The sequence below is a fragment of the Camelus bactrianus genome, chromosome 28 (genome assembly GCF_048773025.1).
Source record: "Camelus bactrianus isolate YW-2024 breed Bactrian camel chromosome 28, ASM4877302v1, whole genome shotgun sequence".
NCBI lineage: Eukaryota > Metazoa > Chordata > Mammalia > Artiodactyla > Camelidae > Camelus > Camelus bactrianus.
This window is the reverse complement of record NC_133566.1, coordinates 17,405,910-17,432,915: the sequence shown is the minus strand read 5'-3', so window position 1 is coordinate 17,432,915 and position 27,006 is coordinate 17,405,910. Positions and strand designations below refer to the sequence as shown.

General features: G+C 47.5%; 1 protein-coding gene across 2 annotated transcripts in view; it reads right to left on the bottom strand.

Moving 5' to 3' along the window:
• Nucleotides 1-27,006, bottom strand: part of MERTK (MER proto-oncogene, tyrosine kinase) — an 89,547-nt gene that overhangs the window by 49,685 nt on the left and 12,856 nt on the right. For both annotated transcript variants that reach the window (XM_074354786.1, XM_074354785.1), the window contains exons 2-4: nt 18,369-18,789; nt 8,648-8,748; nt 5,672-5,845 (exon numbers count right to left, since the gene is read on the bottom strand). In XM_074354786.1, the coding sequence (XP_074210887.1) occupies nt 5,672-5,845; nt 8,648-8,748; nt 18,369-18,789 (696 nt within the window). The remainder of the gene's footprint in view (nt 1-5,671; nt 5,846-8,647; nt 8,749-18,368; nt 18,790-27,006) is intronic.

Below are 27,006 nucleotides of genomic sequence, written 5' to 3'. Positions count from 1 at the left end.
AAGGACCTCTGCCCTTCTAGAGCTCATACTCTCATGGAGGGAAGTGGGTGAGAAATAAAAACCGTAATAAATAAGTAAACTGCATGCTCTATGAGAAGGTGATTAGTACCATGGAAAAACAGGAGAGGATCAGAGGGTCAGGAGTGCGTGGCGAAGTGGTTGTGATTTTAAATATGAGGGTCAGAGGTGGCTCCTTGAGAAATGTCCTCTGAGGAAGGACTTAAGGGGAGGGAAGGGGCCAAATCCTACGTGGTGAGGGAAGGTTCTAAGCAGAGGGAACATATGGGACAGGACTTTGTCCTCTAAGTGTCCTCTAACCTGTGTTTTGTGAGGATCATTCCAGTGGCCATACAAAGACTAGCACTTAGGCAAATAGGTCCCATAATTCCTTCAGATTTTTTTCCTGATCTGTAAAATGGGAATTAAAAATCTCTAACTACATCACAGGTCGCTATGAGGCTCAAAGTAAATCTTTATCAAAAGCACTGAGAATTATGAATTGATTTATACAAATTCTAGTTACTATTATTACTTTTGTTATTACAATGAATATTAAGAACTATATCCAATTACCTAAAACCAAAACTAGCTTAGTTTCTTTCTAAATGTGGATTTAGAATGAAATGAAGTAGAACGAGCACTTCCTAAAAGTAAAAACCAGAAAGATCAGCCTCAGTCCCCCACTCTCAGCAGAAAAGGAGCTCAGAATTGACAAGGAGTTGGTAACTATTACATAAAAAAAATTTGTAACAGGTAACATCTGAGTCATTCTTGTAAGTTGCTTCTGTACCAAGGCCTTTACGTTCATTATTTCACGAGTCCTCATAAATGCTCGAGGAAGTAGACACTGCTATTACCCGTCTTTTATGTTATGAAGGTGAGTAACTTGTCCAAGGACACACAGTGGTGAGCTGGCATCAGTCTATGTCAAGCTGGAGATCTTAACCACTGACCTGAAATGCGACCACTAACCTAAAAATCATCCCACCACTAAACGCCACGCAGCAAAAGGTTTCTGCAGTTCTGCTCTTTATCTTGGGATTTGATTTTGCCCGTGACAAAATACTTCTTTGGAAAACAAAACAAAACTTTGTTTCAAAATAATTTTCAATTCACAAGAAACTGCAGAAATAGTACACAGTGCCTGCACACCCTTCACCCAGCTTCCCCTGATGATGAGGTCTTGTGTAATCATAGTAAAATGATTAAAGCCAAGAAAGTGACTTCAGTACAATACTATTAACTAAAATACAGACCCTATTCAGATTTCACCAGTTCTTGTTTTTGTTTAATTGTGAGGACGGGGAAGGAGGAGTGGGTTATTCTATGAAATTTTACGACAGGTAGAGATTTGTGTACAGATACAGAGCTGTTCCATCACCAAAAAGGAGCCCACCCCCGGCTCCTTTTAGGAGCATCCTGTCCCCAGTCTAACCCCCGGCAGGAGCTGATCTGTCCCCACCACTCTAACGCTGTCATTTTTAGAATGCTATATAAATGGAATCACATAGCATGTAACATTTGAGTTTGGCTTTGTTGACTCAGAATAAATGCCCTTTAGACAAAGCACTTCTTTGCTCATGTTTCTTAAAGACAGCACTTACATCACAGAGGAGAAAAACAATCTGGCATCCAGAGGGAAAGTGTATGACCTTCCTGTTCATAAACGTGCCTGCTCAAAGCAACCTCAACAACCAGGGCTCTTTAACCCACTTCCCTACTTAGCATTCTCTCGGCAGAAGGGATGGGGAAAGTTTGCGTCGGGGTTAACATCAAGATAGAACACTGTGCCCTGCAAACATTCAGACTTTACATCAGCACGTGAGGTGCTGCGTGGGCACAAAGCCCCCCGAAAGGCATCTCAAGTCAAAAGAGCCTGAGCATCCAGCTCCCCAGACGTGCACTATCTACTGGGAGGGGCTCGCATATCACACAAAAGCATCCTCCAAGTAAGTTAAAAACAGATGCAAATAAGAATAGCTTTTATGTAGTTTTATCACAAGGCTACAAAGTTTGGATGCTTGGGAAGAGTCGGCAGTAGCTGAATTGGTGTGACTTGAGGTACCCAGAGCATGCTCTGCAGCCTGAATCCTGCACCCTAGATCCTCTCTCCGCAGATTTCTTTAAGCCTTTTGGGGCTGCAAAATGGATGCAAAAGAAAAAAAAATTCCTGTACTATCCACTTCCCAGAACTCACTAGAGGTATAAATGAGAAAAGATGAAAAAGAGTTTAAATGCAAAAGCAGTGACACGAATACAAGTTACTTCACCATCACTATGTCTTTGTCCCCGGGAAGGGGCGTTTAAGACTTGAGGACTGTTTAAAATTCACCAGTTTGTCCATTCATTCATTCATTCGCACAGTTCTGATGTGCCGAGCAATATGCTGGGTGATGGGGCTAAACTAATGAATAAATAATATGCAGTGATCACACTGCTCTCCTTCATGAACATTGTTGTATGGTAAAGACTTTGACTAGCTTTCATCTCTTGCAATTTTCTGAGGAAGAGGAGTGGCTTTGTTATGCTAATGAGAGAATTCAGGATAGGGACGGGTCACCCGAATGACTGACCATGAAATGAGAGGGTTGGGGCTTTGATCCACGTGACATTAGCCCAACCTCCAGACCTCCAGGGGTAAGAGGGAGGTTAGAGCTCGTGTTCAAGCACAGGGCTGATGATTTAATCAGTGACGCCTACATTGTAATGAAACCCCAATAAGAACTTTGGACCCCAAAGCTCAGTAGAGTTTCTTGTTCAGCGGATACATTGCTGTGCCAGGAGGTGACAGACTCTAATTCCACCAGGGAAGGGCAAGAAAGCTCTGCATTTGGGACCCTCCCAGATCTCCCCCCATGAATGTCCTTTGTAATAAAACTATAATTGTAAATATAGCACTTGCCTGAGTTTTGTGAGTTGTTCTAGCAAATTATTGAAACCAAGGGGGTCATGGGAACCTCCAAATTTATAGCCAGTCAATAAGAGGTACGGGTGGCTTAGGGACCCCCTGGAGACTTGTAGCTGGCCGCTTAAGTGAGGGCAGTCTTGTGGCAGACATCTTTAACCCATGGGGTCTGCACAAATTCCTGGTAACTGGGATCAGAACCGATTTGCAGTACACACAACCAGTGTTACCCCAGAATAAACATAAATGCAAAAACCTTTAACTAAATATTAGCAAATGGAATCCACCACCATACATGGTGATCGAGTAGAATTTATCCCAGGAGTGCAACATGGGCTTAATATTTGAAAATCAAACCAATATAATTTGCCATATGAAGAGAATAAAGGAGAAAAGCTGATCATCTCAGTAGATGCAGAAGCCTGACATGCAAGAACACACACCTTCCGGTTTCATTCATTTAAATTTCAAGAACAGGCAAAATCAATCTATGGTAACAGACATCGGTACAAGGTTACCTATGGGAGGTGGGGGCTGACTGGAAGGGAGCAAGGAGGAACTTCCTGGGGTGACGACAACATTCTATATCTTGATTGAAATTACAGGAGTATCCACGTTTATCAGGACTCGTTGAGCCGTGCACTTAAGTTCTACGCATTTAATTGTTTGTCAGTTTAACCTACATATTTAATTGTATGCACCAGGAATCTTACTTTATGGCACTTCAGAGCCACCATCCTAGAGAGGGTGGAATGCATTTTTTTTAAATTGATTTTGAACCATGAAGTCACTTGATGATCAATTCCTTGGAGAAACTCAAAGAAAACTCAGATGAAGGCAGAGACGACTGTAACATTCCTCGTGGAGCCAGGAGCAAGAAAAGTGAATTCAGAGACAATACCTTGGAGGGGGAGGAATTCACTTGCTGGCTCCTTCTCCCCATAAATATTCAGTGAGTACTACCATGAGTCATGCAGGCACTCGGGAGAGACAAAGTCCTTGTCATGAATAAGCCTATATTCCCTAAGGAGACTAAACAAATAAACAGGGTAATTATAGGTAGTTATATATATATATAACGAAGACTGCAGTGACAGATGTCCACAAGAATACGTGCCTGGGAGTCAATAAAGGGGTGGGGAGGACCTAAAAGAGTTAAGAAGGGCCTCTGTGAGGAAGTGATATTTCAGATGTGTTATGGGAAAAAGGGCAGAGGGAACAACATCGTAGGCAGACAGAAGAGAAAGTGCAATGGTCCTGAGGCAAGGAAGAAGGGGGATGTTTCTGAGAAAATGAAAGACAAGCAGTGTGGCTGGTACTCAACACGCAGGGGGAAAGGGTGGGATGGGGCTGGGTTGGAGCGTTGATCTGGGACCAGAGCGTGCAGGGCCTATGGGCAGGGGCAGGGGGTACCCTGAGTGACAGTCGAAGATAACAGAAACCCACTGAAGGGTTCCAGCAGGCAGGGGACATAATCTGCCACCAAGGACAAGAGTGAGGACAAGGCTGGAAGCAAAGAGACCAGTTAGAAACCTGCCGCAGTGGTGTTGGCAAGAGATGTCTGTGACGTGTACCATGGACGGCACCACGGCAGAGATGGAGAAAAGACAGATTTGAGATGTACTGTAGATGCAGAACCTGCTGATGCACTCGACATGGAAAATGAGAAGAAAGAAGGATGGACAAGTGGCAAATGGTGATATCATTTACTAAGACGGGGAATTCTGGGGCAGAGCAAGTCTGGGGCGGAGTGGGGATATGAAGAGTTTCATTTTAAGACACCTCTGTATCCAGCACACGGAAATGCTGAGGAGGTGGTTGGATACAGGAGCCCGAAGCTCAGGAGGAAGATCCGAGCTGGAGATACAAAGTTCAAGGTCATCATCACATAGATGGTCCTGAAGCCAGGGCTCCCGAGGCACTCTCCAGGTGGGAGTATCTCGGAGGTAACAGAAGTGGGTCCAGGACTGAGCCCTCGGGCACCCCCACGTCCAGAACCCCTGTCAAGGGTAGAGGAGGGGCAGGGAGGCAGGAAGAAAGCCAGGAAGACAGCACTTTCAGGAGTTCACCTCTGGCGTGCAGCGGTCCCTTGCAAAACACCTGCTGAATGCGCAAAGAAAGGGAGGACTCGGGTGTGGTAACCTTGCCAGATGTTGCTGGAAGACAGTGAGAGGAGCCACAGGGGAGCCTACTGGATTCCCCAGGACAGAAACATGGATGGCACCGACACCAGAAGCACTGTCAGAGGAGGAAGGATGGGAACGAAGCCAGGGCACACCCATTTCGATGGAAATCAGATGACCGCTGACCGTCAGGGCAGCCGCAGCCGCAGCCCCACCGTGACTCAATTATCCCACAGCCACCCCCGTGACCAATGCATTTTCCTTGCTGCCAGACCTCACTGAGGTAGGTCTCCACATCAACTGTTCCTAAAATGTGAGACCTGCCCAGCCAGCAAGGCCACCGCTGCCAGGGGAGATGTGAGCAGGGCTCCCGCTGCCCAGGCTCAAGGATTCTGGCTACTTCACCAGTTTAACCACAGACACCCATGGAGGGCAGGTCCCCATGCCCCAACCCTGCCCTGTGACCTCTGACCCCCAAGATGCCGACCTGCCTCCGCATCACTGGCCCCCTCCCCCTGCTGCCACACCTGTGCTTTCATCCTCCTCCACCGCCTGCTGCGGCGCCCAGCAGTGGTCACCAACCTTCGGCTCCCTTCCACTATTAGAGAGAAAACCAGAAATAAGTCACACAACTCGGACTCACCGGGAACAGTCAGAACGGAGGGGGACGTTTCGGGCTGTTCGTTAACACGGCTGCTGTTTTGAACCCAGAAAATGTTGACGGGCTCGGGCGGGCCCACAGCCTGACAGGTGAGGTTGAAGGCTGTGTTTCTGGTGACATTCAGGCTCTCGGGCTGCCTGGTAAAGTGAGGAAGTCCTGCAGAGGAAGAGTTAAGCGAGAGAAGGTTTCAGACCCACCAGCGGAGGCACAGCTCCAAGGGGAGTGGGAATTGCACCAGAACTTGTCAACAGGCACTCTCTCTGTATACCACCCTGGTCTGCAACGGCCAGTCGTCACCTCCCTGAAGTTGGGTAAGAAGGAACACAGAGGCTAATTCCCACCCGTCTAGTTCCAGCCGGCTTTCTAGGACACTTTCCCAAAGGAGTTGTATTGGTGATTCAGAATTGGTTTTTCCAGAAGGGAGGCTGGCAGTTCTGAAATTGGGTGTTGCGCAAACTCCTGGGACAAGCTGGCAGGTTTTCAGGGTTCCCCACCGATAAACACAGAGTAAAATCAAAGCCACGTGATAGCTTTCCCCGTCTATTCTTTTTTCCTTTTTTAGAATTAAAGTATAGTTTATTTACAATGCTGTATTATTATCAGGTTTACAGTAAAGTGACTCAGTTACACATACACACACACACACACACACACACACACATATATTCTTTTTCAGATTCTTTTCCATTATAGGTTATTACAAGATATTGCATATAGTTCCCTGTCCTATACAGTAGGTCCTTATTGTTTATTTATTTTATATATAGTAGTGTGTATCTGTTAATCCCAAACTCCTAATTTATCTCTCCCCTCTCTTTCCCCTCTGGTAACCGTAAGTTTGTTTTCTATGTGTGTGAGTCTGTTTCTGTTTTGTAAATAAGTTCATTTGTAACTTTTTTTTTAGATTCGACATGTAAGTGATATCATATGATATTTGTCTTTCTCTGTCTGACTTATTTCATTTAATATGATAATCTCAAGGTCCATCCATGTTGCTACAAATGGCAATATTTCATTCTTATTTATGGCTGAGTAATATTCCTTTGTATGTATGTGTGTATATATATATATACGTATATATATATACACCACATCATCTTTACCCATTCATCTATCGACGGACACTTAGGTTGCTTCCATGCCTTGGTTATTATAAACAGTGCTGCTATGAACATTGGGGTGCATGTATCTTTTCAAATTAGAGTTTTCATCTTTTCCAGAGATATATCCAGGAGTGAGATTGCTGGATTGTGTGGTAAGTCTACTTGCAGTTTTTTAAGAAACCTCCATACTGTCCTCTATAGAGGCTGCACCAATTTCCATTCCCATCAACAGTGAAGGAGGGTCCCTTCTCTCCACACCCTCTCCAGCAGTTATTATCTGTAGATTTTTTTTGATGATGGTCATTCCGACTGATGTGGTCTGCCCATTTTTGAGGACAACCTATTGTGTGTGAGACTTTCAGGTGGGTGATAATAAATTTTAAAATCTGAATACTTGCATAGGGCTGAACATTCTTCCAAGTGAAAAACAGCGTAGACACAGTTACACAGTTACAATCCCAAGATCTCCCACTTTGATTCTAGAACCAGGATCACGGGGAAGGGCTGTTAAGAATAGTGCGGAGAAAGCCAGTTGGTCCTTACTTGGGGCGTGTGCCAAAAATTTAACAGATCAAACTAACTGACTTCAGGCATTTAAATTGTGTTCCTTTGGGACTGGGAACTCACAGATCTGGTCCCAGCAGGAATGATGTGGGAGTGGTAAAATGGGGTTCTTGTCTCATGTTTCGAAGTTTTGCAAAACTCTGTTTGGACCTAACTCGTTCCTGCCCTGTCATTTTTCTGGGATCTTACAAGTAAAACGTCCTCTGAATATTTTCCCCAGATTAGCAGCCAATGCAGGAACCATCCCTTCTGGCTGAGGCTGGCCGAACCCTGATGCTCTGGCTGTTGTGGGATGGGCTTAAAGCAAAACTCCGAAAGACTCCTTGAGGGGCCTCCCGCCCTCAGGCCTCCTGCGGCACTAGTGGGTGCCAAGGTCAGGTCTGCAAAAGGATGGGTAGCCCAGCGCCTTTCAGTGGGAGCCGCTTTAGTCAAATTTCCCTAGAAAGCTCATCAGCCGCTCTTTTAAGCCTATGATGAGGAGGGTTGGGAGAAAGTAGAAAAGTGAATGAACCGAAGGCTCTGCTGATGGGGCACCTCAGAGAGTGGGGATGCAGAGATTCCAGAGGGCTGCCGCTGTGCTGGTGGAGAGTTTCCACCTCGAAGCCTTTCTTGAGGGGCCCTGCCACTGCCGAATCAGGCACACAGACCCGAGATGCAGGACCTGGGCTCACCTGGCCTTGCTCACCTGTGCATCAGCTCACGTTCCCCACTAGGGTTCAAGTTCCTCAAGGGCAGAGACTGCTTCTCCTGGCCTGATATTTCGCTTCTCCCCCCAACAGGCCTGTCTCATGTCATGGAATTTGCACTGAACCACGCACCCAACAAATCCTAAGGCCCCCAAAAGAATCCCCGTCTGAACTGCCAGCCCAAGTTAAGAAAACTGCTCACTCCCCGGTTTCACCGTCTGCATAGAAGATACTGAGTAATAAACAAACTGGCACCGACCAGGTGAGTGGTACCTGGTGCCAGTGCTGAGAACTGGATAATAGGATGTATTTTGCTTCCTAAAAGAAAAAGACTGCAGTTGGGTTTTTTTTGTTTTTTGTTTTTTTGGTAAATAACCTTAGGACAAGGAGGTCCAGAATCTCTTTTTTTCTTAGCCCTAGGGTCTTGGAGAGAGCTAAAATTTTCAAAATTGAGTTAATTTCATTACTACCTAAACTCTAAAAAGATAGCCTTGTAAAATTTCAATGTTTATGGATCTGCAAGGTTTGCACCCAGTTACAATTAATGCAAGCTCTAAAACAAACAGCCCTGTGGCCACGAGACACCCCAGGGCCTCCGGACTCACCTTGCACCTCGATGTAGATCGGCTCAGACACGATCTCTTCATTGTTTATTTTCATCTTGCAGATATACGACCCATTGTCTGAACGCTGCACGCTGGTTATGCTTTAGAGAAAAACACAAAGATATTTATGGTGACGACCTTCCATGGTCCTGCGATGGCAACAGAACATTCTTCAACCTCTTTGTGATTCGCTGTGATGGTTAACCCCGTGTGTCAACACAGCTAGGTCATGGCACCCAGATGTTTGGTCAGCCATTAGTCTAGATGTAAAGACAGTTTTCTGTGAAGATATTTTTCAGATGTGATGGACTTTTAAATCAGGAGACTCAGAGTAAAGCAGATTGCCCTCCGTCACACGGATGGGCCTTGTTTCATCAGTTAAATGACAGGTGCACAGACTTAGGTCCTCCGAGGAAGAAGGAATTCTGCCTTCAAACTGCCTTGGGACTCAGGACTGCAGCATCAGCCCCTCCTTGGATCTCCTGCTGACACCCCACAGATTTCAGATTTGGCAGCACCCACAATTACATTAGCCAATCCTTAAATTTCTCTCACTCTCCCTTAATGTTTATGTGTGTGTGTGTGTGTGTGTGTGTGCGTGCGCACGTATATCTGTCTACATAAATCCTACTGGTTCTGTCTCTCTGAAGACCTCTGGCGTGTGTATGTTGTCACTTGTCTGGATTTCTGTGGTAGGCTCTACGTCAGGGGTCTCTCGATCAGAGTACAGCCCCTCAAGGCATTTTGCAAATGTGTGGGGTTGTATTAGATGCTCACAGTAAGTAGGGGGCAACCTGGCTTTTAGGGGCCAGGGGCGACTTTTCCACGTCCCACGTGACCTTCTGAGACTAGAACCTCATCGCATTGTACATGCACACAAAGTACTTTGCCCAGTGTTAATATCCACCGAATTTCCCAGGACCATGCAAAGGGAGGGCTGCTATCCCCCGTCCTGTTTGGAGCTCTGCTGTGACTCGGTCTTCATCTGGAAAATGAGTCACCGACGGCTGGCTCCATCTGCAGTCGCCATGCACACGGCTGCGCACCAGGTGCAAGTCTCCGTGGGCTTTCTTATCTCTCCTGATGCCGTCATGCCCAGCCTTTACAGGCTCATATTCATACTGTTTATAAATCGCCTTCCTTTTGTTTTCCTCATATTCCAGTGTGACCATGATATGTCATAAATATCTGATATAAACGGGCGGCCTTGGTTCTAAGAGGTTCAGAGTCCTCTTTCCAATTTCCCAATGTGTTTTCAAACGGGGAGTTACACCACATACATGAAATCCACTCTCAGCTGGGGTGGGGAGGGTTAAGAGAATGAGGAACGCTTTGAAATGCTCTCAGATGCTCCCCAAGAAAGGAAGCCTTTATCAGCCCCAAGGCACTGATTTCTTCCCTGCTCATCAGACACAGCAAAGAAGACTGTGACCAGAGGAAAAAGGGAAAAAGGAGAAAAACGTGGAGTGGTCTGCCTGCCTTACTAGGAGCTTGCTCCCCAATACAACTAAAGCAAAACAAAATCCGTCCGTGACATGCCAAGGGCTGAGGCTTAAGGCTCAAAAGGGACCAGGAAGCTGGCAAGGTTGGAGGGGCCCCATCCTTGTCCAGGGGCAACTGCCCGGGTAATTAACACAGCGCAGTAGCATCAGGAGCTGACACGTGGCGGTGAGGGCCCCTGGCCTCGAGAACGCGCAGTTTTCAGAACACTGACCATCGTAAATACAGCTTCTCCCCAACAATACCATTCTGCAGGTCCCTATTAGCCTAGGATAAACAGAGTGACTAAAATACATGTCAAGAATGGCACCAGTCAGAACTAGAGGGACCAGAGCTACTTGGGTTAACATCGCCTCCTTAATGGTCCCAGGACCCAGCAATGATGGTCCCCTGTCACCTGCATTTCCTGATGTGCCAATCTAAGCAGTGCCCCACTGACTGGGAATGCTCTGTCTTTGCCTCTCCCCTCATTTCTGTGCAGGAGTGATGTAATTCTGGGCCGCACCTGGTGAATGACCACACCTGGTGAATGACAGCTGGACTTGGAGGGGACGCAAGGGTCAAGGGAAGGCCGGGTCTCTCCATGCTTTAGGGCAGGAGTTGAATGTTGCAATGCCTAGAGGTCACCAGGAGAAGATGGAAAGAGACCTTGCAGGACAAGTATCTCCAAACGAGGGGCCTAGCCGACCCACCCCTGAGAATCTGGCCTCTAGGATGGTGCATTGCCCATGGTGGGTAATAACCAGTGGCTTTCAGCAGCTCCTGCAGATTCCGCAAGGCTGACCAGCCTAGTTTTCATGGCAGTTCCAATGGAGACCAAGGTCATGGCTACTGAAGAGAGCGTCCTTTCCACATATTTTGCAAGTTCGCTGTGGAAGAGTCTGGACAGAATGGACGATGAGATCAGACAGGCTGAGAACACCTGCGCCTTCTGAAGATTGGGCTCTGGCTCAGGGCCTGGGACCCTGGCGGTGTAGCAGGCTTACTGCATGACTTAGGGAGCCAGGGACCAGAGAGGACGGGAAGGCCAGAGAGGGAGGCAGGGCACTGCCCCAGGAAAGCAGCCCTGGGTGGGGGGAGGCACCCAGCCTGAAGCACAGCCCACCAGGAGCCCACGAAACCAGCGGGCACAAGTAACATCCAAGCGGCACACCTTGGGTGGCAGAAATCAGCCTGCACAAAAGTCCAGGAGGACCTGAAAGCAACCAGCAAGGGAAATTCAGACTAGGAGCAGAACAGGAGGATGCAAACGGAACACGATCAAAAGCTGGTCTTGGTCGTTCATGTCAGGCGGGGTTTAGCATCATCCGGTGAGAAGGACTATGTGTCTGCCTTAATCAGCAAGTTCAAATCCATCTTACCTATAGCGCAGGAAAGGTTTTTCACAAATAATTCTACTCATTGCTTTCTAGACATCCAAGTAAATGCTCCCGTGCCGCAGGCAGGGTGGGGGTGAGGCTGGAGATGGGCGAGTGGCTCCCCGGCAGAAACAGCAGGAAAGGCTCTGAGTTCAGAATAGCAATCCAGGCATTCCACCAACTGAGCAAGGAGTTCCAGAAAGAACACAGAACGGGGAGGAGGGGGCATCATTCAAGATAAGGCCCAGGACTGGAGATACGGGTCTTTCCCCTCCCGGCCCCTAGGGCAGCACAGTGAGAAAGAGAAGATCCACCAAGCGGCCTCCCCAGGCATTGTCACACCTCTAAGATAAAGCAGGGACCCGCAGAAGCTACCAGAGAAGAGGAAAAGCAGGTAATTTACGAGTGAATCAGAACAGCGTCATACTTCTCAAGAACAACTCCGGGAGTGAAAAGGAAACATATCAATGATTCAAGATGACAATAGGAAATGATTTTCCTTTTGAATTCTGTATCCGGCCAAACACCCTCAAGGTGGTAGGCGTAGGAAAAACATGGCCTTTTCCAACACGAAAGGGCCCAGGAAGCCTGTGGAGGGTGAGCTCTGTGCCTACGTGAGGGAGTAAAGCCAAGAACGGGAGTTGGGAATCCAGGAAACAGAAGCTGGAAATCAGGAGGAACGAGGGTCCCGAACATGAGAGCAAATATGACTCGGCTGGACCCCAGACCCGAGGGCAACCTGCCCAGGCCGGAGCAGAAGGGGCCGCTCCAGGACCGGCACCTCCAGGGAAAAAAACACCAGTTCTGCGAATTCTGCCCTTTTGAGAGGAGATGCGAATTTTCCTTTAGAGCGTGGGAGACAGTGAGAGACGGCAACTAAGACAATTAAGTGAACCAACAAGCAAGGAAACTATTAAATTCAGGAAAATCAAAAAGCCCTACAATGTAATTACAGTCTACTCCATGATTCAGCTGAAAATAGCATTCACAGAGCCACAAAAATTGTGAACTCTGGGTACCGATTTAACCACAGCTGTGAGTAACACTCCATTGGATTAACAGACCATACTGGGGCCTGGCACAGGCACTCACGCACACACACGCACACACACACAGACTCATGGATTAAGTATCTCTGGGAAGATATCCAATAAATGGGTAACCTTAGCTCCCCATTGGGAAAGAGCTGGGGGCTGGAGTGGGATAGGTAATTTTGGGACAGTTAGACAACTTTACCATGTGTAGGCACTGCCTTTTTTTTTTTTTTTTTAAAGTATAAAAATTTCATCAGATTTTGGTCAAACATCTGAATGGGGACGACCAAAGAAACCATAGATTCAGCCATGGTGTCTAGACAGGAACCACCTGGACAGAGACTCAGGGCCAGCAGCTGCAAAAGCCCCTCACACCAGGGCACCCTCAGCTGGGTTCAGGCCTAGGACATCCTGCAAGAACCCACAGTATCTCCCCATCCCTCAGACCTGGGACAACTGCTCAGAAATGCCTCATAAGTAGCAGCTATGCTCTTGAGTCTTCTTAAAAGAAATACAAGAAAGGACCAATATGGTTGGATGATTCCACTTACATGAATACCTAGGGTAGTTAAATTCACGTAGAAATAATGTGGAACAGAGGTTAGCAAGGGCTGGAGGAAAACGGGGAGCGGGGAGTTAGCGTTTCACGTATATGGAATTTCCGTTTGAGATGATGAAAAAGTTCCGGAGATGGATGGTAGCGATGAATGCACTCATGGCCACTGAATTGTATATTCAAAAAGGGTTAAATGGTCAGGTTTATGTTATATATTTGTCATCACAATAAAAAAAATTAAAAATGAAAAAAAACCCACTTTTGAAAGAAATACAAAGACCCACTGAGAAGCATCCTGTTTTAACCTGCCATAGTTCAAATGGTGTTGGCAGGATTCCACAGGTAACCCGAGTTCAGGGCTCTCAAACAAAATCTGAGCTGAAAGGAAGTCTGAATATAAAGCAGGTCAAATAGCCCCAGGGATCTATGGCTAAAAATAGTTTTTCCAGCTGATGGTTTGGCCAAAGAAATTATGCTCCTGCTTCCTAGATGTTTTGCTGATTTCTCATGGATGAGTCCATTTTGGGGGCCACCAGAGGCAGCGATGGCACCAGTCCACAGTCCATCAGGCTGCGGACGAGGAGCCTGGCACACAGAGCCTGCGGGGGACCCGACCAACACAAGCGTCTGAGGCGCCAGGGGCCCGCAGGGACGCAAACTCCCCACTTAACATCTCTGCAAAGAAAATGTACTAAGCAAGTAAAATCCTTCCAGCTTTAGCTACTGGGAAGGATGCCAGAGTTTAAGGAGCACTGGGAATCCCTAGACTCCAAAGAAAACAAACATCAAATACTTTCCCTTCGCCATCAATCGCCTAATAACTGGGTCTGCAGGGCCTGTCAGTTTACAGGAGCCTCAGTTTTGTTTTTGCTTGAGGGTGGGTCCCCCTCCATCGCAATCTTCTGATATGAAGGCTGGCGCCTTCATGGGAAACTTTACCTGACGAGGGAGTGTTTCTAACCCAAGCTAGAGAGCTTTTTACACCCAATACTAGACTTCAGAGCTAACTATGCCTCACAGATTGTACCCTCCTTTAGAGACTCCAGGGCAAGGTTTTGGCTAAGCAAGGTCCCAGGGCTGGCTGGATGCATGGATGTGCCAGGGTTTGAGCTGATAGCAGGTGCAGATGGGGTGGGATACCAAGGGGGGCGGCTTGGCTGGTGACTTAAGTCCCACAAAGGAGATCTAGCAAATGCTTTCAAGGGATGCACTCAGGACTAGGCCAGGAGTTGGGGTGGGGGGTGGGGGTGATGCGTGGCGGTCATGGATGGTGGTGCAGATTTTCAGTATTAATCACCAAGCCACCAGTTAGGAATCCTCCAACCTACTAGCAGACGCCGAGCACTCCCTCCACCCACTAATGAAAGATGACTTTTGACTCTCTGTCAATAATAACAGACATCTAAAGTTAAAATAGGAAAAAACCACGAACTACCGGCATAGCACGGACCCAGCTCAAGAGGGCTTCTGGAGCTGAAGACCCACACCAGTTATCTCTTCCCTTGTATATGCCACCAACCTTGGCATTTTGAAAATCATTTTTAACGTTTATCCCTTTATAATTCCATTTGCGCTCTTCGATAATTGAATCTGTTTTGTAGTAGCAACTTACAGTGGCATACGGCAGCCATTAAAATATTTTCGAATTTTACTAATACAGGGAAATGTTCATAATACAATGATAAGTGAATGAAACAAGAGATACAATCATCTATGTAATAAAATACCAATTTTATTTCAAGGATATTAGATTTATTGATGCTTGGAAAATTTTTCTCAGGATTGTGGACCATAGTTTTCTTCTCTATACTTGTTTGGTATTTTCCAAGTATTTAACAAGATACTTATATTATTATTAAAATACTTAAAAATATACACATAAGGGAGCTAAGACCAAGTAGTTTCAAAAATCTTTCGGGGACAGTCTCACATGTGATGTCAAAACAAACCTCCTTTAACCTTTCCAGAGTACATGGGATCCTTAAATGCCTGTGAGCCCCTCCTATCATTCCCACCACTCTCCACACCCAGTTTCAAAACTAAGGGTTGTTTGCAAGATGCGGTCACCTCTGAGCGGCACAAATGTCCTTCCCTCAGTCCTGATGCTGAGTCCTTCTCCCCTAAGTCAGTCCTTCATGGTCAAAGTCTAAGATCGGATGGCAGCACTACCATACCACATCAGCACTACCTCGGCACTTCTACGCTTGGCACCAGAGTCTCCCTTCCCCTCCATTCTGTTCACAAGCACAAGCAGGGCGACAGGGACCAGGTCTGTCCTCCTCGTCTCAATGTCCAGTTAGTTGTTCATCCAACAAATAAGGGATTGCCTGCAAACACCTTCACGAGCAAGGCTGGCTGTTTTTATCATTAGTGGGTTGTTGCCTGTGTTGGGATTTGGAAAAAAAAAAAATCTCTACTCCTTGTGTCTAAAATGATGCCGCCAGTGAATGTTAAAGCTTTTCCTTACTGTAAATTACTTACCACGTCCTTTTCTTCCTTTGGGAAGGAAAGAGAAATATGGCGGCCACCATAGGAATGAGGGAGTCAGAAGCAATGGAAGGAGTAACAGGGATGAACGTTCCAGTGCATTAAATCCGCCGAACTCCTAATCTACACCTCCAACTAGGACAGGTGCTGTTTCAGGATCAAAGACCAGATGCTTGACTAACCCTAGGTTTTAGGAGGATGAATTTGGGAGTTCAAGTATGCGGTGGGCAGGAGGCATGGGTCTGCATAATATGGAAGAGCTACATGCCTAAGAAAGTTAAAAAGAGCATCCACAAATCCGTCAGTCTCCAGCAACTCACAATTGCTTGTTAAAGGATGAGAGGTGCAGAGCGTGGGCAGACCTCATCACTTAAAATCCATGTCCATTCTGCCCTTTCTTATGGTAGAAACACCTTATAAAAAAATGGTTCCATGATCTAACTTAAAATTTTTGTGCTTCTCTTTATAGTTCCTCAGACCCCTGCCAATAGACAGACATGTTTATTCTGCACACTCCCTTAAATAGATATGGTCCAGAGAGATATTGTCAGAGGCAATGCCAATAAAACTGCAGGCTAATGAGTTCCTGATAAAACTGTAGCTGTTGCAAGCCTAGACCTAGTTTTCAACTCTACACTGTTTCTGGGAGCCAAAGTGGATTTCCTTAGGGGCCATGAGATGTGAAAAGAGGAGACACTGCAGGTGTGTAAATCAGGCTCCTTGTTCAAGGATGACCAGCATCCTAGTGACCCTGGGCAAGTCACCCTACTCATAAGGACCTCAGAGTCCTCATCTAAAAGACCTCAAATTTAGGGTCTCCTACATCCTTCCCTCTGGCCAAGAAATTACACAAGTATTGATCATCTTGATCAAGTCAATGTAATTTACTTCACTCAATCACTCCACAACTACTGTGCCACCTGAATGTTACTGTAATAAAGTTAAAGAATACGATGACGGTGGACTTGGTGTTGTCCCAAACGCTACTCTGTTCAGCTGAGAGTCTGTCCTTTGCAAGAATTCTGATCACTACATTTGCTTTAAGGCTTAGTTTGGAGGTCAGATAAGATTTTTTCCCCTTCAGAACATGTTCATGAGAGTTAAGCTGAATCCATGTAGAAGTAGACATTTTTCTTTAAAGTTCTCAAAATATCACCCAGTCACCTTCTGAACTTTAAAGACGTAAGTTCAAAGTAAGACACTCTCTAAGTTGAAACGTTCTCCAATTTAAGTCTTTTGAACATCTCATGGCCCCTTAAAGTACACCTGGAGCAGCCAGTCAGGTGGTCCAAACCCACCTCCTTGGCCAGAAGACCAGGGAAGACGCAGCGGCTCACCTGTGGTCTCATGGGGGCCACTGGCAGGACCCTGGCTTGGGACTCCCAGCCCAGAGAATGGGGCTGTGCCCCCCTCCTAAATGACATCAGGTGAGACCAAAGTGCAGCTTTTTGTTTCTGTCAGCCTGTAAATCTTATTTATTATGAAATGGTGACTTAACTTCTCCCAGCAGAAGCTGTGTCTACCTAATGGAAAAACATCTGTGCTTTGTAATGGATGGAGAAAAAAATATAGTCAAGTCTCCTGAGTGATCTCAGCTACTGGCTGAGAAAGGCAGCCAGAGAGACCCAGCCAGAGTTTAAATCCACCAAAGGAAAATGCAAAAGTTTTGTCGTTGGCCTTGATGATGACCAAGACAATAACCTGGAAAAAAATGCAAAAAAAAAGGGAAGGGGAGCATCTTATGGATATGTTGACACACTAAACTCTAATTGGAGTTGTCGGGTCTGCGGTAACTCTGAGGTGGTTTTCTGAAAAGGAAACATACGATGATTCTCCCAAAGACATGACACAGTCTGGAAGTGGCCCAAGCATCAGGTCGGAGAAAGTGAAAACATTACAGATCAAAGAGGGCTCCACTCGGAGTGGAGGAATCCTGGAGAAAAGCCTCTCGTGTCAGCTCTGCCGGCCTCTGACCTCATTTTGAGTCTTTAAGGACCACATGTCCACCTAATTCTAAAACTCTACTTGCAAGGAGGTCTTAATGCAAAAACCAACAACCAAAAACCCTCTTGGCAAAGAGGAAAGAGTAGAGAATGAAAAGGGATGGGGAAGAGAAGCAGCTGTCTGTCGCACTGTCTACAGGATCTAAAGTATGAGGACTCAGTTCTTGGGCCAGTGGATCATTCCAGACATGAGGATAAGCCTGGCTTATCCTTGTCGCTCCCCTAACTCATTCAGCCTGCCCCTGCCGACACAAAGTGGAATGCTAGGATGGTAAGCCATGTGGCTGAAGATCTGCCTCCATTCCCCAGACCCTCTACCTTCTTCCTACCCCAGTACGCACGAGGGCAACATCAGGACCACGATCTGCAGCAGCAGGGTATGCTGGGAGGAGGGGAAGAGAGAGGGGATAGGGCGAATCAAAAGGAAGGGGGGTTGCACTGTTTCACAAGCTCCACGCCCACCAGGTGATTGAGATGTCTCCTCATGCCCAGTGAGAACATCTTTCTTCCTCAGTGGGAGAGCTCTTTAGTCGAGCAGGACTTAACAGGACTCGTAGCCCAGCTGGGAAGAGCATCTGATAGCCAAGTGTTCCGGTGGGGCCAAAATTCATTTAAAAGAGATCAGCAATACAGTCAGCTATGAATTTACACTCTAAATGGACCAGTGGGGTTGCTCACACAGAAAACAAAAGGCTGGTTTTTTTTTATTATTATTATTAACAGGGCTTTTGAATCAGCAAGAGCATAACAACGTTTTAAAAGAAAGGAAGAAAGAAGGCTTACCTGAAGGAAGCAATTATTGCTGTCACTTCATCATCGGGATAATAATGAGTAATTGCATGATGGGCCCCCAGCAATTCCTTCCCATCTTTCCACCAAGAAATAGTTGCGCTGTCTTGGTAGATCGTAGGTATAGTGATCGAGCAATTAAACTTGACATCTTTGTGTTCAGAAAGTATTATGTGGCCAACTGTGTGATTAAATGCCAGAGGCGGTAGGAGCTTAGACCCAGCGGGGGTCACCCTGGGGAAGGCTGCATTTCCTGTGTGTGGTCTTCCAGGCTGGGTGGGTGGAAACATCGAGGTGGGCTGGTACCCGTGGGGGTGAGGAAAGGAAAATGGCGTGTGGTCAGCCTGCCGGCTTCCTGGGAAAGGTCCTGGGAATGGCGGGTTGGGCTTGCCTTCCTCCCTCACCTCAGCGGTAGCTGCAAAACAGAACATGGCAGTTTTAGTCTTTTCAATCACGGAGTTTTCACAGGAGGTCCCCAACTTACGAGGCCACGATGAGGGAGCAACGGGCATCCTCAGTGTCCTCAGAAGACACCAGCGGAATTTATTTAACACACAAATAGTGTGAATATTCTCATTCACAAGTTCATTCATTTGCTCACTTCCTTCCTTCTAAAGAATGCTTAAGAAACAGAACTCCCCCATCACAATTTTTGCCTTTTTAAAACTGAGATAGAATGGATATATAACATATCAGTTTCAGGTCTACAACATAACGATTGGATATTTGTATGTTTTGCAAAATGATCACCACCATACGCCCAGTTAACATCCATCACCACACATAGAAACTTTGTTTACTTGTGATGAGAACTTTTAAGATCTACTTACTCTTAGCAACTTTCAAATAAACGATACAGTATTATTAACTACAGTCAGCATGCTGTACATTACATCCTGGGGACTTACTTATCATATAGCTGGAAGTTTGGACCTTTTGACCACTTTCACCCATTTTTTGAAATCTCAACTCATTCCAAATTCCTCATACCCAATTCAGTAGCATGGCAGGCAGGTGATGGCACCTGAGATCACCTTTCTGCTGTCTGCTCAGTCATAAGACTATACTGCAAATTTGACCAACAGTCTTGCAAAAGCCACAAATAGACAAGTTTACAGTGCTTGAGCCTCAACGTACCTGGGGGTTGGTGGGGGGGAATCAACATGTGTTTATATCACCAGCTACAGAATGACTTGGAGCTTTTGGCCAAATGCTTGCCTGTTGGAATGCTTTGATTTCATCTGACCCACAAGAATTTCCAAAAAACAATGGTTGTACTCTCAGTTCTAACGGCATTTTTGGAGAGTACATTCTAAGCCAGTTGTTATTATTCAAACATGTTGACCATGAGTGGTGAGACACAGGCAGGCAGGAGAGACACAGGCTGGCATTTTGTGGGTGAGTGATGGGGGTACACAGAGGCACCCCCTTCCTGGTCAAGAGCTGTGCACACTCAGGATGCCACATCCTCCTGGGCTCCTAAGTGTGCCCGTGCTGGGAGTAGGGCAGTTTCTGTTCAGGGCTGTGCTGGATTTAACAGATAAGAACATAAGACATCCATCATGTGATATTACTTACATGTGGAATCTAAAAAAAATAGACATATATGGACTTATTTGCAAAGCGGGGACAGACTCACAGACACGGAAGGCAAACTTGTGATTACAGGGCGGGGGGCGAGGAGGTGGGAAGGGATAAATTGGGAGTTCGAGATGTACAGATACCAACTACTATATATAAGATAGATAAACAACAAGTTTCTACTGTGTAGCACAGGGAACTATATTCAATATCTAGTGGTAACCTATAGTGAAAAAGAATATGAAAAGGAATGTATGTCTGTATATGTAGGGCAAACTTCATGCTGTACACCAGAAACTGACACAACGTTGTAAACTGACTGTATTTCAATAAAAAAAAATTTTTTTTTCCAAAAAAGAACACAGGACAGCCAGTTAAACTTGAATTTCAGATAAACAAGTAATTTTTAGTATAAACATGCAGTTCAGTAGTTATTTGGCAAATGGAGGTACCAGTGGATTTGGGGGCAGAAGCAGTGAACTGAGAACATATCCCTCCAGCTTCTTCCCTGCAGGTCACTCTGGACCACACGCTTCCCTCAACTGAAGGCTGGAGCTCCCCCTCCAGCTCTGTCTCTGATGTCAGGTTAACTCCAGTGGCTGGTGCATTTGGGAACTGTCTCTGGGGCAGATGCCAGGTTGGAGGACAAGAGGTTTCACTGTAAGAAACTGGGGAAAGCCCATTGCTTGTCCCTTAGCCGGAGGTCTCGGGGGGCCGTGGGAGTGCAGGGGCCCTCTGTGGGCTCTGGGAGAGGGCGCAGTGGGTCCGCTGCGGGCTGGCCTTGAGCCCAGTCGTCCAGACAGATGAGTGTGTTGGGTTGGGAGCGTCATTTATTCCAAGGCATCAGGGTCAGGGTGACTCAGCAGAAAGGGGTCTCTGCTTCTGCTGCCTCCACGCCAGGCAAACTTTTATGCACAAGTGGGGTAGGAGGAGGCGAAGCCCAGTGCCTGGTCCCATCCAGCTGCGCATCTTCTCTGACCTGGGATCCCTTCTGCAGGAGTGGATGGTCTGGCTGTGCATCTTATGCCTGCAGACCTCCCTCAAGAACGTTCTTTTTCTACAGGCTTCAAAGCACTGGCAATTCACCTGTGCCTCTTAGAGGCAAACTCTCCTGTAGTGCTTCCTATTCCTGGAACTCCAAGGATCCAGGGAGTCAGGGGTTTTGTCCAAACAACTATTTTTTTTTTCATTAAATATAAGGCCAAAAAGTGGAGTGTGAGAGGCAAATAATAATTCCTTTGGTTCGTTTAATTTACTCCACTTAACAAACATTCAACATTTCTAATGATAAATGTAACACAAGTCTGTTGTAAAAAAAAAAAATTCAAATATTTACAGGTTGATAGAAAGTATAAAACAGAAAGTGTTTTGTAATCCCAACAAGCAAGGTCACCTCTGATTATAGTTTGGGGTGTAACCTTCAGTTTTCTGTGAGATGAGCTGCTGATTGAACAAACTGATGGCAAAGCCACCCAGTCAGACGACGTCGATGAGACCAGGGAGCAGCCAAACCCTTCCTGTGATCATTATGGATGGTTTAAAAGATAACTAATTTCCATAATTTGATGTGCCAGAAGCTAGTAGTATGATTTAACTGTCAACAAATATTTATATAACACCTCGTGGTCTAAGATTTGCTGTGACTGTCTGATGGGATGCAGAGAGGCATCTGCCCCAGCAGAGGAGTGGCAGAGGGTCCCAGGAGTTAAAGAGGGCATGGGACACACAGCTAACTGTCCCTGACCTCTCCATCACCACCCTGCCTAAGCCTCCCAGGTGAGGGACCCTCCCCTTTTGTAACATCTCCTATAATTGCTCACTCAATTCTTCCTCCCCTGCAGGACTGCCTGAAAGTTCCCCACTATAATCAGTCCCTAGTAGGTGCTCAAAATAGGTTTGTTGAATGAATAAGTAAAGGCACGAAAACGAAGCATGAATCTGAGGAGGGATGGGGAGGATGGACAGGGTTCCCAGGGGCAGAGGCGGCAGAGAACTGGAGAGAAAGGAAGAAGCCCTAATCATTTGGGGACACCGAGGTGGCAACAGGGTACTACCCCTGGGCTAGGACAAAGACAGGAGATAAACTGGAATTAGGTGAACGTGGAGAGCCCCGCACCCCAGCTGAGACAGCAGGGATTCCTGGAAGGTTTCTGAACAGGGGCGGGAAAGATCTGAGACGTGCTCGACTTGGGCACCGACATCTGCCTGAGTGAGAGAAGAGGAGCAGGAAGGAGGAGGCCAGGAAGCGGGAAACCCACCAGGAAGATGCTGGAGACCTAACTACGGGAGCGGCCAAGGAGGAGGAGGAAGGATGAAGGCAACAGAAGAGGGGCCAATCGCAACAGCCTTCTCAGCATCGCCGTCAGTTCGAAAAGAAAGGTAGGTTTCACACCCAATATTTAGGAAGGACGTAATCTCAGGACACAGGGAAGTTCTCAGGAGTGGCCATTGGGCAGCTTTATACTGGCCGTTGCTTGAAGAGTGCAGCCCTGATGGGGAAATGGGGATGGTCAGAATGGTACCCCACTGGGTTGCTGTCAGGGATAAAAGAGTCATTACTATGTCTGGCTCATAGTAAGCACTCAATAAACATTAGTGGTCATGACTGATTATTTTCTCTTTTTATTGTGAATCAGTAAAGCCTGCCATGGCCCAATACTTGAGACCTGCTGATTCACAGGGATAGACATTGAGGGCTGAACAACCCGGCACACTTGGTGAGGCTCTCATTGCCCAGCTTCTGGCAAGGGCGGGGGAGTGGGGTGGGGTGTTGCCATCCACACAGTCTTCAGCATAGACGGTGCTTTACAGTATATGCCGTGTTGTGCATAACCTCACCAGTTGTATGTGGGGGCCTTGAATGATTATGGATAATGTGAAAAAAAAGGCAAAATGAAAACCATTTCAAGGTTTTGGATCCCAGGGTCAGGGCAATGATTGTTTAGAAATTACATTGTAAGCTGCTTATTTTTCAGTGTGCTGACTACGTCAATGGTATAACACCCTCCCCTCTGTGTTTCCTCACAGAAGTGGAATACTTTCAAACTGTCTGGGGTGGGGAATGATGGTATGAGGATGAGATCCGAGCAAAAAGTTAAAAACTTTTCTTTTTTTATTAACATGTTCTTGGCAATTCACCTTGAAGATGATAAGAGCAAACGTGGTGGGCCTGTTTGAGGATGCCCAAGGTGGAAACAGTGTTTTCAGCCAGTGTTAGAGATGTATTAAAAACTCAGTCAGAGACTTGATGAGAATTTGTTCCTTTCTACACGGCACTCGTGGAAAAGCGGGCTGCCTTTGGAATGCGCCAGAAATCTTCCCTTTCCCCTCTCCCTCCCATCTTCTTTCGAGGTTATCTCCTTGTGTGGACTGGAGAGCAGCTAAAGCGGGAAGTTTAACCTCACCAGCAAATGCTACTAAGCAACTTGGATAAATGGTCTCCCACTCAGGTCCAGGAGTAGCTGTCCAGCTGTTACGGCGGTGGCATTTGCCAACCCTAGGGGGCCACACCCATCCAGTCCAGGAGTCGGTCACGGAGCACCCCTGCCCTGTGCCCAAGGGTTTCCAGTCACCACCCAGCCCTTGATTGATTCCAACATCAGTTTCTGAAAGATAAGGGCTGTCTCTCCATCACCTTTCTCAGGTACTCAGTGTGGGCATGGGCCCCTGGGGTATGATTAGCATCTGGCAAAGAGAGCGATTAGATACCCTGTCCACTGTTTTGGGTTTGCCTTGTTTCTCAGAACAAGTCTGTCTGTAGCTCCCTTGAGGGCCAGAGGTGGCATCCTCTGAACCCAGCATGATGCATAGCGTGGAGTTGATATGCAGTGAACATCTACAGGATAAACAGGTGTGATGCGGGCAGGGAGGATTCTGAAGGTGAGCAGGGAGGAGAGATGGTCCAGGCAGGGACCCTGCTGTGGCCGGAGTGGAACCGTGCTGGGACCACAGCCCTGCCTCTGCAGCAGCACCTCTGCCACCAACCACACGCAGCGGCAGTCTCTGAGACTCAGGCCGGTCAGGGGAGGCTGGCATAGAAGCTGTTTTCTGTGTGATCAGCTAGCACATCCCACCTTTAAGTCCATGACTACTTGCTGAGTGCTTGCTGAGTGGGCGTGAGGCAGGCGGGCTGGTGGGCTGTGCGGTTTGGTTGTCGGCCAGCAGCTCTGCGGTCAGACAGCCAAGGCCCACCCAGTCCCTCGATGTCTGAGATGTGACCTCAAGAAAGCTCTTTAACTTTCTGCAAGGACAGGAGTACCAGGGTGGGTGGCAGAAGACGCTCAGAGGGACTGGGCCCACCAGGGCACTTCACCGACACCAGCTGCTATTCCGATTGGTTTACATCTGAACCAGGCCTGCCGACCCCCTGAAGTCGGAACTTCTGGGCCTTGTGGGGATGTGTGCTGGGACTAACCAGGGAGGTCTGTCTTAGTGCATAGGGAATGACCACACTGGAGCAACATAATTGCCACCCAAGAATGAGATGCAAAAACATACTTTTGGCTTGTGATGGCCAACAGGCTCTGGGCTCTAAGGCATCTCTCTAGGGCCGGTCTCCACAACCCTCTCCTACCGTGAGCGCCTTTAGATTTCCTTGAAGCCTCGGGATCACAGCCAAGGTGGACAAAGGAAGCAGCAGCTGCAGGCCCCAGGGTGGAGTGGCAGCGTCCCGCCACCTCCCTGGCCCTGGAGTCCCTCCAAGCTGCGGGAAGACGGCAGGGCAGGGCGGCCCTGGGGGAGGGACGGTGCAGGTTGTGTGATATGCTGTCAGCCTGCTTTACAGCCCCGGGTACCGGGGAAGGGTTAGGGAAGCACCCTGACCAGAGGGGTTGGGTAAGGGCAGGCCTGACGTGCCAGCCAGTGGGACCCACAGCCCTGCTCTTCCTGCTCCCCAGACAACAGAACAGGTGGAGACATCAGACCCTGGAAGTTCAGCCTCAAAATCCGGAGGCCCACCGGCAGCTGCAAGAGTGAGGACTTATGCTTGAAATCTTATGCAAATAAATTGTATTTCTGTCACTACACGGACATAGCATATTAATGTGATTAATTTTTTAAAAATGAAAATAAAGCATGAATAAGACAAACAATAAAAAAAAAAAGACAGCCCTTAAAATGTGAATTTTCTTCTTGCCCTTTGTATCTGAAAATGTAATGCCCTTTGGGTTCTTTGCTCCCTCCCCATCGCGGGGCAGAGGTGAGCCAGGTGCCAAGAGTTCTGCCTGCAGTGGGATTTGCTATCAGGCAGCCCCCTGTGGTCGGGAGGAGAAAGGCCCCCTTCTGGAGTACGTTTGTGGTTGACAGAAAAGGCTTTGGCGTCCAGAATGCTGTTAGTGCCGACTCCCCTTTCCCACCCCCTTGCTGTGCCCTGGGTCTCCCCCAGGAGAAAGGGCCGTCCATGGGCCAGAGTCCCCCATTCCATGTACGTCCCCCTAGGCCGATTTTTGAATCGTGTCCCTGGGTGGCTTCCCTGTCACTTGGGAACTCCTCCTCTCACCCCGGAAGCTGGCTGAGGCCAAACCCAGAACAAGCAGAAACTTTCTTCTTAGTATCTATTCACTCAATGCAAACGCAAAGGATTCTCCATGGATGAAGATTATCAACAACACGTCATGAGAGACCGTTTTAAAAAGCACTTCAACCAGAAATCACTCGACCTGATTTGTTTCCAAATTGTAAATGGTAAACATTAATGGGTGTGCCCTCCAGCACTTGGAGAAAATTAAACAGGAGAAAGGCCATTCACCGGGTGGGTGCCCCCAGTGCAGCAAAGGCGTGCAGGCAGAAACCGTGAGCTGATCTGAGGGAAGGGGCCCTGGTAGGGGCTTTACAGGAAAGAAAGGGGAGTAACTGGTGGGTCGTATGTGCCTGGAGGAGTCACAGCCTTGAGGGGAGGCAGTAGAAAAAAAGCAGAGGTGACACTGAACCACTGAGATGCCGGCACTGAGTGAAGAAACTGAGGTTGGTGTAAAACATGGTGTTGGTGGGTCAGATTTTCCACTCAGGCTCCAGAGGGCAAAGGGTTGCCAGATTAAAAAAAGACGTGCGGGGCGGGGAGGTGGGGAGGGTATAGCTCAGTGGTAGAGCACATGCTTAGCATGCCAGAGGTCCTGGGTTCAATCCCTAGTACCTCCATCTAAAAAAAAAGATGCCCCATTTACAGTTGGATTTCAGATAAGCAGTGTCTATGCAGGTTATACTTAGTTAAGTAAATACAACTTAGTGTCCTTTAGCAGAAACTGGCTGGAGCCAGAGTCCAGGGAGCTCACTGTCACCCTCCCTGCAGGCTGGCCTCCAGCAGTGGAGAGCAGCGTGAGGAGGGGGGCTGGAGGGGCAAAGAGGGACTTCAGCATGCCAAGCAAGCCACCCAACCTCCCTGAGCCCTCGCTTGGAGGGTGTGAAGGGGCTCGGACCTCTGAGCGAAACCCGTGATTGTCAGGGTGACTCCTCACTTCCCCTGGCCCCCCAGTACATCAGTTCAAAAGAAAAAAAGGGCAAAGCGCCACATGTGCTTGGCCTTGGGCGCACACTTCAGCAGTGGAATCCCCAAGGTCCTCGCAGGGCTTTAGGCAGCCCTCCATGAGCCCCTTCATCCTGCACCCCACTTTTTGACTTAAGCATTTGACTTTTTCTTGGTTCAAGTGCTTTGCAAAAGAGGCTTCCCCAGCACACTGCCATCCCCTAGTTCTTTCTATAGGCGGGCACTAAGGCAACCGGAAAAGAGAGCTCTAGAATCTGACTCTTCATTTGCTGACTCTCCACAAGGCTCTCAAAACCAGCAGGGCCTCAGGAGCTCCAGGGAAGGTCTGAACGTGCTGATGCCTGGGTGTTACCCAGAGCCTGAGCTTACCAGCCAGGAGTGCAGCTTAGGCATCAGGGTTCTAAAAAGTCTCTACTGATTCTAAAATACAGCCAGGGTCAGACCCCTCGCTCGAGGGAGTGGATCAATCCAGTGGCCCACGTGACCTTACAGTGGGAGTCCCTGAGAGTTTAGCTCAAGAATCCTGATACTTTGAATGCATGTGGCCTGGGAGCGTGGTAAGAACACACA